We start from the raw sequence: 14,525 nt of genomic DNA, 5'->3' as shown, positions 1-14,525 counted from the left end.
ATGCAGGTGCAACTATACAGGCATAAAAAGGCATTTGCTGGAACTCCGTACTGGGAAAGATGGCATAGAGCTGCAGTGTTTTTTCCTATACTTGTTATATACATATATATATATATTTAAATCTTTTTCTTTGACAGGACATTGAGGAAACTTTAGAGCAGACCAAGCAAATGAATGTTTATTGCCATTTTGCTAAAGGCATCGGTGAACCCAGCTATAGGCCAGTTCCAACCTGGGAGGAGTTGAACCAGATCCTTGTGGAAGCCTTGGACAACTACAACGAAGTCAATGCTGCCATGAGCCTGGTGATGTTTGAGGATGCCATGTGCCATGTGTAAGGGGATTTTCTGGCTTTATGGTCTCATCATAGCATTTATCTGTGGGTATTTTAAAGCCTGGTTGCTCTTATGATATCTTTGGCCTTTGATGCTCTGCATAAGGCATAAACATTTATTGTACGTGACAATGTTCGAGTGCTTTATCGTTTATGTGGGTGTTCACTTGACAACCAGCTACAGAACTTGTTGTACTGGGATTTCCCTACATGCTTTCAGAACTGGTTTAGGTCCATGTTTGCACAAGTTCTTAGTGGGATTTTGAAATGTATATAAAGTGAGATTATGTGCATTCAGGCTACTTTTTTAAATGGATTGAGGCATTTAAACTGCTTTGATCCTTTGAAAATCCTGCTTGCGTTTAGATGCCTGGAGGTCCAGATGGATTCTCTTTGGAAACTGGACATGTGGGACTATACGAAAACAGCAAGCCTCCAGTTCATATGAAGCTATTTACATGTCTGTGGTGTAGATAGTGGGGCATACCTCCAGCTTTCAAATACGACTTAAACGCTTGTTGGGAATCCCAGCAGAGACAGACTCATTTCTGGGTGCTGAAATACAGACCTGGCCTTAGATCACTTCAGAAGATGGACCTGCCCTGTAAATCATAATTTTAACTGATTTTGTATGAAAACATTGTGTCAGGAGGTGCAGATTTGTGATTCTAAGCCTGGAGGAAGCCGTTGTCCAGCTGCACACCAGTGTGGGTGATTTCAGTTCTCGCTGGACCTTGCAACTTAATGCAGACGCTCTCGTGCAAATTAAGAAAAAATATGTATATATAAAGTGCTGCTCCTTTTAACGAGCTGTTTGAACATTTCTCTCCTGAGAGCTTAACAACCTGTTACTTTTGCAGTGTAGTGTGCCGGGTGTGCTGGGGCACATTTTCCCTTATAGTACGGGCATTTACTCCTTTGTATTAATGAGTTATTTGCAACCTGATGTCCATGGGCATTTCTGCTTGCTTGGCTTGCAGGAAGGTGACAGTAATATTAATCCTGTCCTCCTTTTGCACTTTACATAAATTGGAATTTGTGGCAAAACCTGGCACTATCCCTCCGGTTAATATTGCAAATAATCAGGAAAGCGACGTTTGAGTATTCAGCATGATTTTCACTGGAGCTGGGTGAATTTTGTTCATTGCACTTGGAAATTGCATTTTGCTGAAATAACTTACTCCATCTCAAACAGCTTATGAATGTCAGCTTGAATTTGCTGAAGATTTTCAGTTGGGGGGAAAAAAAAAAAGGTAAGAGCTGAGGACTTAATTTATGTAAAGCAATGGGAGACACCTGTCAGTCACCTCCTAATCCAGGGCTTGTTGTGCACAGTCACAAAGCACGCAGCCTAGAGAGCACATCGAGGGCAGAGACCACACTGTCATCTTCGGGGAGAGCCAGCCTAGAGAACTGAGAGCAGGGACACTGAAGCTCTCTGCACAAACTGGGTTCATTTTCTGGGTATAATTTCACAAATTGGTGGGAGTCTGCGCATAAATCATAAGATGTTTGAGTTGTACAGTATTTCTCAGTCTTATTTGAAAAATTGATTAGATTAGTCTAGGAAAATACTCAGTTAAGTCAGCTGAAGAAAGGCAACGCTGTGAAGAGGGGAATGGTGCTTGCAGTTAAGACACAGGACAGTGAGGTTTTCCGAGGTAGGATCCTCTCAGCCCACCTCACATGGTTTTTTTAGCACGTGGAGATGTCAACAATTGCTTAAGGAGAATAGATTGGAGGCAGGCAGGGTTCACCATGCGATTGTCTGACAGGGCAAGTGAACAGACCTGGAAAATAATAGCAAGTTCATTTGAAGAGTGAGAAAATCTCACTCTGAAGTAGTGGTGATTTGGATAAATAAGAAACACAGACAGTGTTTTCCAGACAGGTTTTATGCTGTTCTAGACATATATGAATATGCTTTATTGTATAGCAGGAGTCTTCATCTGAACATGAACCACAAATGCTTTGTGAAGAGAAACCTTTACTGGGAAAGGGCATCAGAGCCTTGAATTGTGTTCTCAGTTTTTGCATGTCGGTGCAATGTGCTTTTTCCCTTGTCCTCCCTGCAAAGATGGCAAGGCCTTCACCTTGGAATAGTTCTGTACAGCAGGACTTGGCAGGTGGAAAAAAAAATCAGACACAGTCTGAATTGCCACCAAACTATCGGCTACGTCCTTTGTATAGGTCTCAGCAGAGATGAGGATTGATTGCTGACATGTCTCTTAGATTGACATTTTTCATCCCATTCAGAATACAATTTCTCAGTGAATAAAATATGTATTGAAAAGCACCAGGCAGAGAAAAAGGAAAATACTCTTATTAATGAGAGATTTTGTATGCTTCAATTTAGTTGCCGCATCAACCGTATCCTGGAGTCCCCCAGAGGAAACGCTCTCCTGGTTGGCGTGGGCGGAAGTGGCAAGCAGAGCCTGACCAGACTGGCAGCCTTCATTAGCTCTCTGGAGGTTTTCCAGATCACTTTGAGGAAAGGTTATGGCATCCCTGACCTGAAGGTAGGTGACTTTTAAGGCTGAGGTGGAGGGGAAGGAAATAAAAACTTGCCCTGAAAACTTTATCTTGTTGCACATTGAGTGACACTGTTGTGAAGATACTAAAAAGGTCCATATACAATATGGGACTGAGGAGAGGAGCAATGCTTCTCAAAATACTTTGCTGAAGTGTGTCTGCACAGGGGTGCAGACAGACCTTATGTCCTCTGCCAGGCCTGGGACCGTTCCAGCCCCAGACTTCGTGTCGGCGCTGGGCTGTGCTAACGAACCCAGCGGTGTGGACATCTACTTCATGCTTGTTCAAGAAACCGTAAAGGACAAGGAAAGTTCTATTTGATTGTTACTTCTGATTAAGCCAGGATGTGATAATTAGCTCGTCTGTGAGATGCCTGTTGTGGAGTGATTTGGAGGTGGAAAAGGAGCAGGAGAGAGTAGGAGGAGAATTCCCAAATCGTATCCAGTTCCTCTGCTATTATGTATAAGAGAGGGACTGAGTGGATGGTGGATGGTTCGCTACAGACAACATGTGCCTGTGCTCATATTTATGCACAGGCTAGTGAGCTTAGGAGTTATAAATTAACATTTTAAAATATCACTGAAATGGTTTAAAAGTATTTTAGCTGCTGGCAAAATGATGCTCAATAAAAATGTTGTAAAAATCACAATCACAGTAACTTCACTCCGTTCTGCCTTGGAGATGTGATGACCAATGAATCCTGGGTTCCTTCCCCATCAATGGCATAACCTGATGGTCTGTGGTTGTGCACAAGTTGTTTTCATCATGTCACAAAAGCCTGTCCCACCATCCGTTGGGTATTTTCAGCTCTTGTCTGTGCTGTTCAGCCCCACTCGTGGGATTTTCTAGCTCCTACCTGCATACGTATTGAGGAAGCCTGCACTCCCATCTAGGAATATAGCTTGATACCAGCATTAATAAACTTGTTTTCAAAGCATCTGTTTGCTTCTCCGTCTGTGGAGGTGGAAAATAATTTGATGTTCCCTTCACTCTGTATTCATTTTCAAAGAATTTATGAACTATGGAGTCATTTTTTTTCTCAGATATGGAAGAGCAAGATGGTGACAGATTACCCTGTCTGCCATTGGCCCACCCCGCTGATATAATTGATCTAATCCAAACTTCCAGTGGTGAAAGTAACAAATGATTCTTTTGGAGGAAGCATGTGTGTTTGCTGAATTCCTAAGAGAGTCTCTGAAATGTTGGCCGGTGTGTTCCTTCAGGGTCCTCGGCATGTCTTGTATCCAGCTTGGAGGGGCAGGGAGGAAAGGATGGAGTTTGAGCTGGATGATGATGTTTTTCCCATCTCATGAACAATTTGGATTTCAAAAAGTTGGTGTCCTTCAGTAGGGTGACACTGTCCTCTTTGAAATGAAACAGCTTTTCCATGCGAGCAGGCTGTCTGTCAGCATCACTGCACCAAGCGGGAGACTGAAGGGTGAGTCCCTGCTTGGACTCTGGTAGAGAAGGAAAAAATACACAACTGAAAAAATCCATGTTTGCACAAGACATCCTGCTCCCTTCTTTATGAACAAAAAAATGTGTTGCAGCACCTCAGAAAAAAAAATACTGATGTGTACTTGTGAAACCAGAGAAATCTACAGCATGGGGATACCAAGGGCCAACGTTTCCAGTCACTGCCGTCCCTCCCAGTCCCTGTGGTGCTTCAGCCTCCCTGTGTATGTGACTTACTGTACCCACAGCCCGGGGCAGAGTGAGCTTTTGTGAACTCCCCTTGCAGGCTCCTCAACCAGGGGTTGCATTGGTGACTTCAGTCACAGTCATTGACCTCAAAGTGTTTCAGCCACAGGCATTTCCCTTTGTCTGGTGGTGCTGGGCAGGGCTCTCCTCTCATTTTTGTGTTATACAGATCTAGGCATAATGTCACATCTTCCTTGGTAATGTCTTACAATGATGACAGCAATAGACTCCCCCATCTCCCCTGGAAGGTTCAGCCATGAAGATGGAGAACGTCCAAAGTGCAGTTTCTTGCTAATTAATTCCTATTGCTTTGTTCTCGATTAATGGGAAGATTCTGAAATACCCCTCTTGTAGATGTGGTACCTAGCCCATGTTTTGCAGAATGTAGGTGCAACCCCTAAGTCCATTTGCTTTTGAACCCCCAGGCAGACCTGGCAAACCAGTACCTGAAAGCTGGCCTGAAAAACATAGGCACCGTGTTCCTGATGACCGACGCACAAGTGGCAGATGAACAGTTCTTGGTGCTGGTGAATGACTTGTTAGCATCAGGTATATCTCTCATTGCTTTAATTTCTCCTCTCCCCCTTTTCAATGTAAATCTGCTGGTAGCATCTGTCGTTCTAGAATATACAGAAGGGCGATATATGAAGTTATGTGAATGAAGCTAGCAGATACACGGGTTAAGCTCTAGAGTAAAAGCAGTGCTAAGGTCTCCTTGGAGAGGATGCACTCCATCATCTGGTAGATTTTTTTCTTTCTCTGATGTCTTATATCTAGTTTTTCCATACTTTCATGGTACGTGGATGTGGATGTTAAGTGACGTGTCTCTTCTGATGTTGCAGCTGAGAACAGCGCCAAAGGAATGTATTGACAGAGAAGGAGTTTGACCGATGGATCCTGTGCATCCACACTCTGGTTGCCTAACAAAATAAGGTTGTTCCTGGCTAGGAGTATCTGCGAGTTGGTAGAGGATGCAAAGCCACCAGATGACCATGTCTGTGTGCATCAACTAGTTGCTTATCCCATTGCAGTCCTTTTTCTCTTTCTTCTTCCAGATGCATTTAAGTTTTTGAGTTGTTGCTTGCCCAAACAATTGCAGAATAGTCAGTCTACATGCAAGCACTCTATTTCCCTGCAGAACATGGCACAAGTACGTGTGGGTGAGCACTCCCACTGCTACAGTGCACATGGGAGTGTGCAGCTGTGTCACCATGACCGCACTAGGTAACCCAGAGTGGGCGTATTCCCCAGACTCCCTGGTAAATCACTGCTACTAACTGCATGCCACTTGTTGCCTTATTTATGAGTCGGGAGTGTGAAGATACCAGCTGGTTCAGGTGACCTCCGTGGATGGTGGGGGGTGGAGAATTGATAGCACAGGGGAGCGATAGTTTGTGAGTAACTCCAGAGCTGACATATGTGGCTATAAATTGGCCAGATGGTTTGAGCAGTAAACAAGCCCTGCCTGTGATGAATTTGTAACCAGGAGTAAGGACAGGGGTTGTTGTGGAGGGTGGTGAGTAACACCCACCGCCTCTTACGTGTGGTGTAGACGACACAAACATCTCATGACTCAAGGTGAAGCTCCTGCAGCAAGGAGCAGGAGGCGCAGCCTGGCTTTGGGACATCCAGATCATCTTATGGTGGTTTTGAAAGGCATTATGTTTTGCTGTGGTTGATATGTGGGGAAATGGGTCCTCACTCAGGGCCCAGGGACCCAGAATTGCAGCTGGGACTGAGGAAGGGACCATGGAGGGACCGTGACTTCCCATGACATGAGCTAGTGCTGCCCTGTGGGTGCTGCCTGATGGCTCTGGCTGCTCTCTGCTGTCTGCATGCTTGTTTTTCTGACTTGTTTCACTTCTTACCATTCCCTAAGAAGCTAGAATGAAATATGTATTTTAGTCTTTCTTATAAATGAGCAGATTTCTGATTAGTGTCTTTTCCTAAGTGATTAGTGCTCATATTGACGGTATCTCACTCAATAACGATGATTTCAATCAAACCAGAAGCCAGAAAGGAAGTGAATAGGTGATAAATTAAGGAACCACTAAAAAAAATATTTGGTTGGGTACATTTTTGGCAATCAGTTGCATAACTATTAACTTTTAAAAGTTTGTAAAAGATTATTAACTTTTAAAATGTTTTTATGATCTGGGAGTTACTTGACCACTGCTGGAAATGGTGTTGAACAGCTGTAGAAATTGTACATGTAATGAATTCATTTGCGAAACTAAAATGATTTCATTGTTGTGTATAGCATATTGGGTATTTGATTTTTTTGGTAAACTAATTAGCACTGTAGATCAGAAAAAAATGGACTTTCTGTACTTTGACTCTTCTGTTTGTTTACCTTGTGCTTTTGGAAGAAAGTTTGCTCTCACAAGTGTTTCTTTTTTAGCAGAATGACTTTCTGTGCCACCCTTCTGCTGCGGGGGCCCATGGGCACCAGGCGCAATGATTTTTCTCAAGGAAGGGGCTTCCTCAAGCCCCAAAGAGGGAGACAGCCACTTCACTTTGCTCTAAGACTGCCACAAAATCCAGGCCAGTAAACCAAAACGTGTCCTCTTCTCTTAGGTGAAATCCCTGATCTCTTCCCCGACGATGAAGTTGAAAACATCATCAACAGCATGAGGAACGAAGTCAAAGGCCGGGGGCTGGTGGACTCCAGGGAGACTTGTTGGAAGTTTTTTATAGACCGTGTTCGACGACAGCTGAAGGTGAGACAGAGGCTGGGGGAGCTCGAGTCCTCACCATCGACCTTGGTGCCAGAGCACGGGGTGGAGATGCTTTAGGCTACGTTGTAGGGAGGTCAGACCGCAGCCTGAAAGGCTTTTCTGCCTGTTCGTGTGAGCTGTGATTCTCTCAGCAAGTAGTACTAAAGCACAGGAAATGCTGTTGTCATCACTTCTTGGGCTTTGGACAGCACTATGGGAGTTGAAAATTTTCTCTTTCAAGAGCTGAGCCGGACTAACCTTTCCATTTTCAAAGCCACGCACTGGGTTTTAACTGGGGTACGTCGAGACTAGGTCTTGCTGCTTGGAAAAGTTGCACAGGGGTTCAGTCTTCATGTTGCTGATAATCCATAGCCAGTAGAATTAAAAAACCATTCTCTTAAAATCAGAGTACTGGGAACTGAGTGGGACACAACATGCATTCAGGATTTCACCCACCGCAGCCCATATTCCAGCATAGAAAGGCCTTATAAAGATGTCTTGAGATCCCAGAAGAGTTTCAGGACTTTCCAGGCATGCCCAGCACATGGAGAAAGTACAGTGTGGGAAGGAGTTAGACTCTTCCAGAAGGTATTTACCCATCTGCAGGACTGCACAGTGCTGCTGTCCCAGAGCAAGAGGTGGGGTGGGGAGGGAGTGAAGACTTGGCCTTTGCTTACTGAAACCATATCCTTCTTCTTACTCACTGCTTGGTTGTGTTGGTGGGACACATTCGCTAAGGTAGGATGGCCTGTTCCCTTTTTGATGTAAGTAAGTACATGTTTAGGATGGGGAACAGCTGGAGAGTTGAATTTTGAGGGAAAATTTGGGGATCATGCCACAATATAGATGCACAAGGAGAGGGAATTCAGTTCTCTCTCCCAATGTGGAGGGGAATTTCTGATGAGCACTGAACCTGTTTTATAGCTCTTCTGGCACCTTGGTTACCTTCTGCCTGGTGTCCCTCCCTAGATATATTCCTGTTAGCTCTTGAGGTACACTGGAAGGGCAGCGTGGATGTGATTTACTTGAGGCTGATCCCTTTTCCTTGTCTGCCCTTCTCCTTAACGGTGTGTTAGAGCAGATGGATGGGGCCAGCTGGGAAGTGCTGTTTGTTCTCCCCAGCATTTTGTGATGGCATCACGTGCTGTGCAGGAAGCTGATCGAGCCGTTGCTGGCCCGGGGAGCAGCATGCTGGACCTCTGGGAGCAGCACCCAAGTGGGGCTTGGCCCAACGCACCACAAGCACCAACACACCTTCTGACTCAGGGTCTTGAAAGTGTTGGTGCAGAGGAGGGCTTTTGTACATGGGTAGCTTCCTGAAGCTTGCCTGGCCCTGAGAGAGCAACAGAGGTGCCTGAGGCTTATGCTTGAAGGTGTGGGAAGGGTTTCTGCATGTCCATCCCCTGTGTGCGAGCCGTGTCAGAGGAGCAGAAGCTTTGAGTTCAGCTGCCTCTTCCGAAAAGGAAATGAAAGTTGTTTTGTTACAGGCCAGCTTTTGCAGCTTCCAGAAACCAGATCATAGCTCACGGTGGAGGTGGTGACACCTTATAGAGATGTCTGAGCCAACAGCGGCTGCCCCATGGCACCTGCAAGGCTGTGCAGGTACCAGCCAGGGCTAATAAGTGGCAGAGGGACGATGCATCGAGTGAGACATGCTGCTTCCCAAACCAGCCCTTGCTCAGATATTGCTACTTCATTGCATGGGGGCAACTCATCTGTGTCCTCCTTTGTGCCTGGTCAGCAGAGCTCGTGAATCCAGCCACAGTGGGCTTGCTGGAAAAGAGCTGTGGTGAATGGTCGTGGCAGGTTTTGGTCCTGGGGCCTTATTTTGCTGTTAAAGCTGGTGGTGGGGCAGTGAAGAGGAAAGGTACTTTGCCTTGGCCTGACCTTACATCCTGGGTGAGGAGTTTCTTTCTGGAGAAGGGAGAGCTTGTTCCTTCCTGAGAGGGGCTGAGCAGGCTGGCTGTGGGGAAGGAGAAAGGCAGGTGGGCGAGGGAAGGGTGCTGCAGGCTGGAGGAAGGAGGAATGGTGCAGGGCTGGGAGGATGCTGAGCAGGGGAGTAACAGCCCCTTGCCCAGGCCCCAGAGACCCACGAACACTACACGATTTGCTGCAACTCGGAAACCTTTAGCAGCCATTGGACTGAAATAAAAGCCTGAAAAGCAAAGGACCTGCTGCGCAAAAATGCAATGAGCAGGGAAAACACATTCACAAATGCTGTTATTTCCATTCTGCCTTGTTTTGAGATTTCTCTATTTTAAAAAATTGCTCATTCTGATAAAAGCAGATTTTGAGTTTGAACCACCTCAACGCTTTTCAATGCTGGCTTCTGGGGAAACAATCCAGGCAGGCCTGTGGTCCTGCCAGGAGAATTTAGATCCATTCACTTTAATTCCTGGTTGCACCACTTGAATCTGGATGCCAGCTCCCTGCCAGGCGAAGCTTTGTGTCACTGCTGAAGCAGAGAAGAGTGGCTATATTAAACCCCGGCTGCAGCCTTGAAAGTGTGCCAGGCTTCTGCTTTTGACCATAGCGATGCTGAACACCAGTGCTTGTCTTTATTGCAGAGAAAAAATGTGTTTACTGCTAGATTGTGCCTTTTCCAGGCCAGACTTGCTGGCCCGAAGGACAAGGGCTGAAGGATTGAGGTTGCTGTCCATCAGCTGCCGGTGTGAGATCTTCCTGTGGAAGTGGCTGGAAGAGCCTGGGCTGGGCTGCGTGGCTGGAGCCTGGCACCCGCTCCTGGACGTGTCTTCTCACCTTCTTCTTCCTTGGGCCCCACAGGTTGCACTGTGTTTTTCGCCTGTCGGTAACAAGCTGCGCGTCCGCAGCAGGAGGTTCCCTGCCATCATCAGCTGCACAGCCATAGACTGGTTCCAGGAGTGGCCGCGGGAGGCCCTCGAGTCCGTCAGCCTCCGCTTTCTGCGAGAAACAGAGAGCGTGGAGGTGAGCACCTCCCCGATGGCATCTGGGGGTGTCCCAGCCGTGCTGGGTTGGAGTTCTGCTGGGGGTGCAGGCGCGGGCTGCACGGTGGTGGTCATGGTGTGACCTTGTCCCTCCGTTCAGTGCAAGCAATGCCTCACCGAACGGTGGCATCATTGCAGAGAGGGTTTGCTCACCTTTATTGCCCTCCAGCACTTATCCAGGACATCTGGGTGACTGTTGGGAGAGGAGTTGTGGGTAGTGCTGTGGTGCATCCAAGTGAATGGGACCACGCTTGAAATAGATAGTCCAGGTTTTTCAGAGAGGGGCATGGACCTTCGCGGAAGAATGGCCATGGGCACCACGCTCGCGTGTGTTTGTACACTGATAGTATCGCAGTGAAACGACTGCTTTGCTAGCAAGAGAGGCAGCTTACAAATCCGTGCAGAAAATAACCTAATGCTTATGATTATTGCAGGGAACATACACTTTTCTCTCCACATGCTTGTCTGAGTGTCTGTAATTCTCAAGGGCAAAAATATGTCAAGTTCTCATTGATGACAACCTGCCACTAGACTAAAAGAGATTCAGTTCTGTTTATTTAGCTTTTATGGGCAGGATTTGGGAAGAATAAAGCCTACAATGTTTCTTTTTATGAGTGTGTACTTTCCCCATTTGTACAGGAGAAAAGCCCAAATTTATACTTAAAAGGCTGTTATTTTATAGACCTGAATGCTAGAAAAATTGCTCGGAATAAGATAAAATATGACATAAAAAGATATAAAAAGAGGCATAAAGTACACGAGCAGACAAACTTATTTTAGAGATAACAAATGAAAAGGGATCAGCTTAGATGTTACATCCTGGATTTTACTTCAGCAGACTAAAAAGTTAATAAATTACTTTATATACAGCACAGGTCTGTGATATATATAGCTGTTCTGTTTAAAATAATATTTTCTCCTTGTCTTTTCATCTTACCTGTAGGATTCAGTGAAAGACTCAATAAGCAAATTCATGGCCTATGTCCACACAAGTGTCAATGAAATATCCCGACTGTATCTGAGCAATGAGCGACGATATAACTACACAACTCCAAAGTCGTTTCTTGAGCAAATCAAACTCTACCAGAATTTGCTACTGAAAAAGGGCAAGGATTTAAAAGCAAAAATGGAGCGGCTGGAGAACGGCCTAGAGAAGCTCAACAGCACGTCTGCACAGGTAAGCAAACCCTTTGGGGTTAAAAGCTGATGGTTTTCCTTGTTTCTCTGTTAGAGACATTTCTGCATCCTGGTTCAAAGGAGAACTTTACAGGGTGAAACAGTGCAGGGCGTAAAATTTGTGCTAGATCCTCGTTCTAGTCTGGCTTTAACTGGCTCCTGGAGGAGCAGGAGTACTGGAAAGGCAAAGGGAAGAAATATGTGTCCAGTCTCTGCTGTTTGGGTGGTGCTAATCTCAAATAAAAGATCAAAGTAAATAAAATGAGGTAGGGATCCAGTTGGCTGCGTACATCTTTTAATGATTATATTTCAACTGTTGTGACAAAATAGCTTATAAAATACAGGAAGATCAGTGATTTTTGGAGTTGCATCCAGGAAATCTACAATGACTTCAGCGAGAATCCTCTTACAAACTAAATAGAGCAGCCTTTTAAAATAAGGCTGATGTTCATTTTTCCTTGCATTATGCTATCCATCTTTAAGAAAAACTAACACATGTCTGAAATGTGGATTAGCTGTCCCAAAATCCCCCTGCTAAAAAGCAGCATTGGCACTCTTCTGCGGTAAAGCCTAGATATTGTTCTGAGTATTTCACAGACCTCTCTGTAGTGACTCGCGCTGCCTTTCAGGGCTTTGCTGTCTACATCTGTTGCTAAACTCCTGTTTTTCTCTCCATTCCGTATCCTCTTAACTCTTACAAATGTTCACTTACAAGCTTCTACTGTGGCAAATGGGCCTCTCCTGAAGCTGCTCCGAAGAAATGCAGGGGGTTGATGTGAATGAAGGACTAACAAGTTCAACCCCTTCCATATATATGTTCTGGGTAATGCTGGTGGCATAAATCATGTCTGTCATGCTCAATAGGACATGAGCCTTACTGGAGGGTGATATATGGGCTTTATTAGTGGCTCCCAACTGTGATAGTCTACATCTCACTTCAGACAGTTGCTTTCTTCATGGTGCAGGACAGGTCTTTGAGGACACAGGAGGGGAGTGGGCATGTTTCATGTCCCCTTTGCAAGTTTTAGCATCTCTTTTGTGAGGATGCAGATGAGGTTGATGAGCAGAGAGCACCCATCACAGTGATACCAACCAGAGCAGTAAGTATGTGCCCTCACTGCAAAGCAGACCTTACATCTGCATTACCTGTGGAGGCAAATAATTGTGCTGACCTGTGGGGTGCTGCTGGTTTTGATGATACCCCAGTGCTGGACAGGATGGGTTAGGTCTATTTTTTAATGGGACCAACTAATATGAAACTAACCTTCTGAGAGGGAACAATTTCCTGTAGGATTGGTCAAACAACGAGACCCTTCTGTATTCTTCAGGCATATCTTCATATGGGTCTTATGTCAGCAAGAGTTCTCTGATGAGCCACAGAACAGGTGCTGAGCAGTGGTGGAGGACTGGGGAGGAGATGGGAAGCCACAGCCCCTGTGGGTCTTGTATGTTTTGCTATTGCCAGAAGGGTAAAAGAACGCAAAGTTCATATCTGGCTGGAGCGAGGCTGGGGCAAGAAGTGCCTGTTTGTGAAGTTGATTAAGATGCAGAACAGTGAGGACAACTATGTCAAATTTGAATCTAAAATTAGCACTGGGGGCCTAAAATTAAACACCTAAATTGTCAGATGTGCGCAATAGTCAAAACTGCTGTTGATTTGAAACCAGTGTTGATATTTAGCAGTATTGCAAATCATACCAGAACGTTCAGTCTTGAATGTGGATTTAAAAGCCTGAACTTTACATTCACCCATGGAAATGGTTGGTCTTGGTGTTGAGGAAGTGACAAGTCTTCGTCTCACGCAGGTGTGTCATCTCCAGGTTGTGTTCATGGTGCTTGGAAGCAATACACTGTGGTTTTTTTATTTTCAAAGCAAAGGAGGAGGATTTTGATACATGGGTATGACCTGGTTGTGCCTTAGGTCTGAGGACTAGTGCTCCCATCATCAGCATTCTCTGGATTCCTGCTGCTTGGATGCCGTGACAAGTTAATTATGATTGTTATGCATTTCTATAGAAGGTTCAGTGTGGCCTCAGCATGAGAGGGCTGTTGTGCAAGTAGTGGCAGGGTACTTGTTGACTTAGCCGTTCCAGTTTCAAAATAACCTCTCCTTCCCTTTTATTCTTCTCCCCACCCCCACCCCCACTCTTTTTTTTTTTCCTTTTGAGATTTGGACATCTTGATACTGTTGACCAACTTTTCTTCTAAAGAAATGTTTTCCATTAGCTTACATGCCTAACCATCTTTCCCTGAAGACAGTGGCTGTCCTCAGTACTCAGAAAAGCAGAAGCCGGTTTCCAGTTATTAGGACATAATAGACTTGGGAAGATATGTGGGATGAGTCATTTGTTTTTCAGAGTGATGTTCTCTGTGAAGAGGTCAGTGCTCTGTTCAGAGCCCACTGCTGAGTAATTTTTAGGATGACTTTGGTTAAGATTGCATCACTGGATTCCAGATTCAAGTCTTGCTGGCTCTATCAATTAAATCGGTGACCTTTGTGATGTATTTGGTGTTCTTGAAACAAGGCAGGGACAATCAGATAAAATGAGTCTTCTGGGAGCCTACCCTCCAGGTTTTCTGTTCTTTAATAATTCTTCATATGCTGTCCTGGTGGTAGGCAAGCACTTCTTCCTTCCTTGTTGGAGTCGCAGTACATTACCCTTGAGTCTCTCATTTGCTTTGCTTTTTCTCTTTCCGCCTCATATTACTAATTGCTTATCAGCAATGTCCTGGACTCAGGAAGCTGCTCACAGGTTTTTCACATTTCTTAGCACTGTCTGGGACCAATCACTGACAATTTTGTGGCCAGTCATGACATTCTGTGTGCTAAGGCATGTGCTGGATCTGTCTGCTCACACCTTGATCTGGTTATTATCCTGGTGTTGCCTGTGGGAAGGAGATTGATAGCATTCTCTCTTCTCCTTGCGATGACAGTCTGCTGTGATTTTCCATTCCACCTTAGTCTCTTTTTGTACTGTTGTTCTCTTGTAGTTCTTGCTTTCTTCTGCTTACCAGCTATGTGTTACCCAAAAGGCATCTTCTGCTTTCGCCAGTGTTGGCAGACACTGGAAAAGTTGGTGGTGTTTTTCTCAGCTCCCC

At 45.2% G+C, this 14,525-nt stretch overlaps 1 protein-coding gene across 3 annotated transcripts in view; it reads left to right on the top strand.

Annotated features, from left to right (window-relative positions):
* DNAH9 (dynein axonemal heavy chain 9) overlaps window positions 1-14,525 on the top strand; it is a 214,267-nt gene that overhangs the window by 81,756 nt on the left and 117,986 nt on the right. For all 3 annotated transcript variants that reach the window (XM_075770400.1, XM_075770399.1, XM_075770401.1), the window contains 6 exons: window positions 138-334; window positions 2,691-2,853; window positions 4,993-5,116; window positions 7,145-7,287; window positions 10,069-10,230; window positions 11,194-11,427. In XM_075770400.1, coding sequence (XP_075626515.1) covers window positions 138-334; window positions 2,691-2,853; window positions 4,993-5,116; window positions 7,145-7,287; window positions 10,069-10,230; window positions 11,194-11,427 — 1,023 coding nt within the window. The remainder of the gene's footprint in view (window positions 1-137; window positions 335-2,690; window positions 2,854-4,992; window positions 5,117-7,144; window positions 7,288-10,068; window positions 10,231-11,193; window positions 11,428-14,525) is intronic.

This window comes from Balearica regulorum, chromosome 18 (genome assembly GCF_011004875.1).
Source record: "Balearica regulorum gibbericeps isolate bBalReg1 chromosome 18, bBalReg1.pri, whole genome shotgun sequence".
NCBI classification, from domain to species: domain Eukaryota; kingdom Metazoa; phylum Chordata; class Aves; order Gruiformes; family Gruidae; genus Balearica; species Balearica regulorum.
This window is presented reverse-complemented; position numbering and strand designations above follow the sequence as displayed.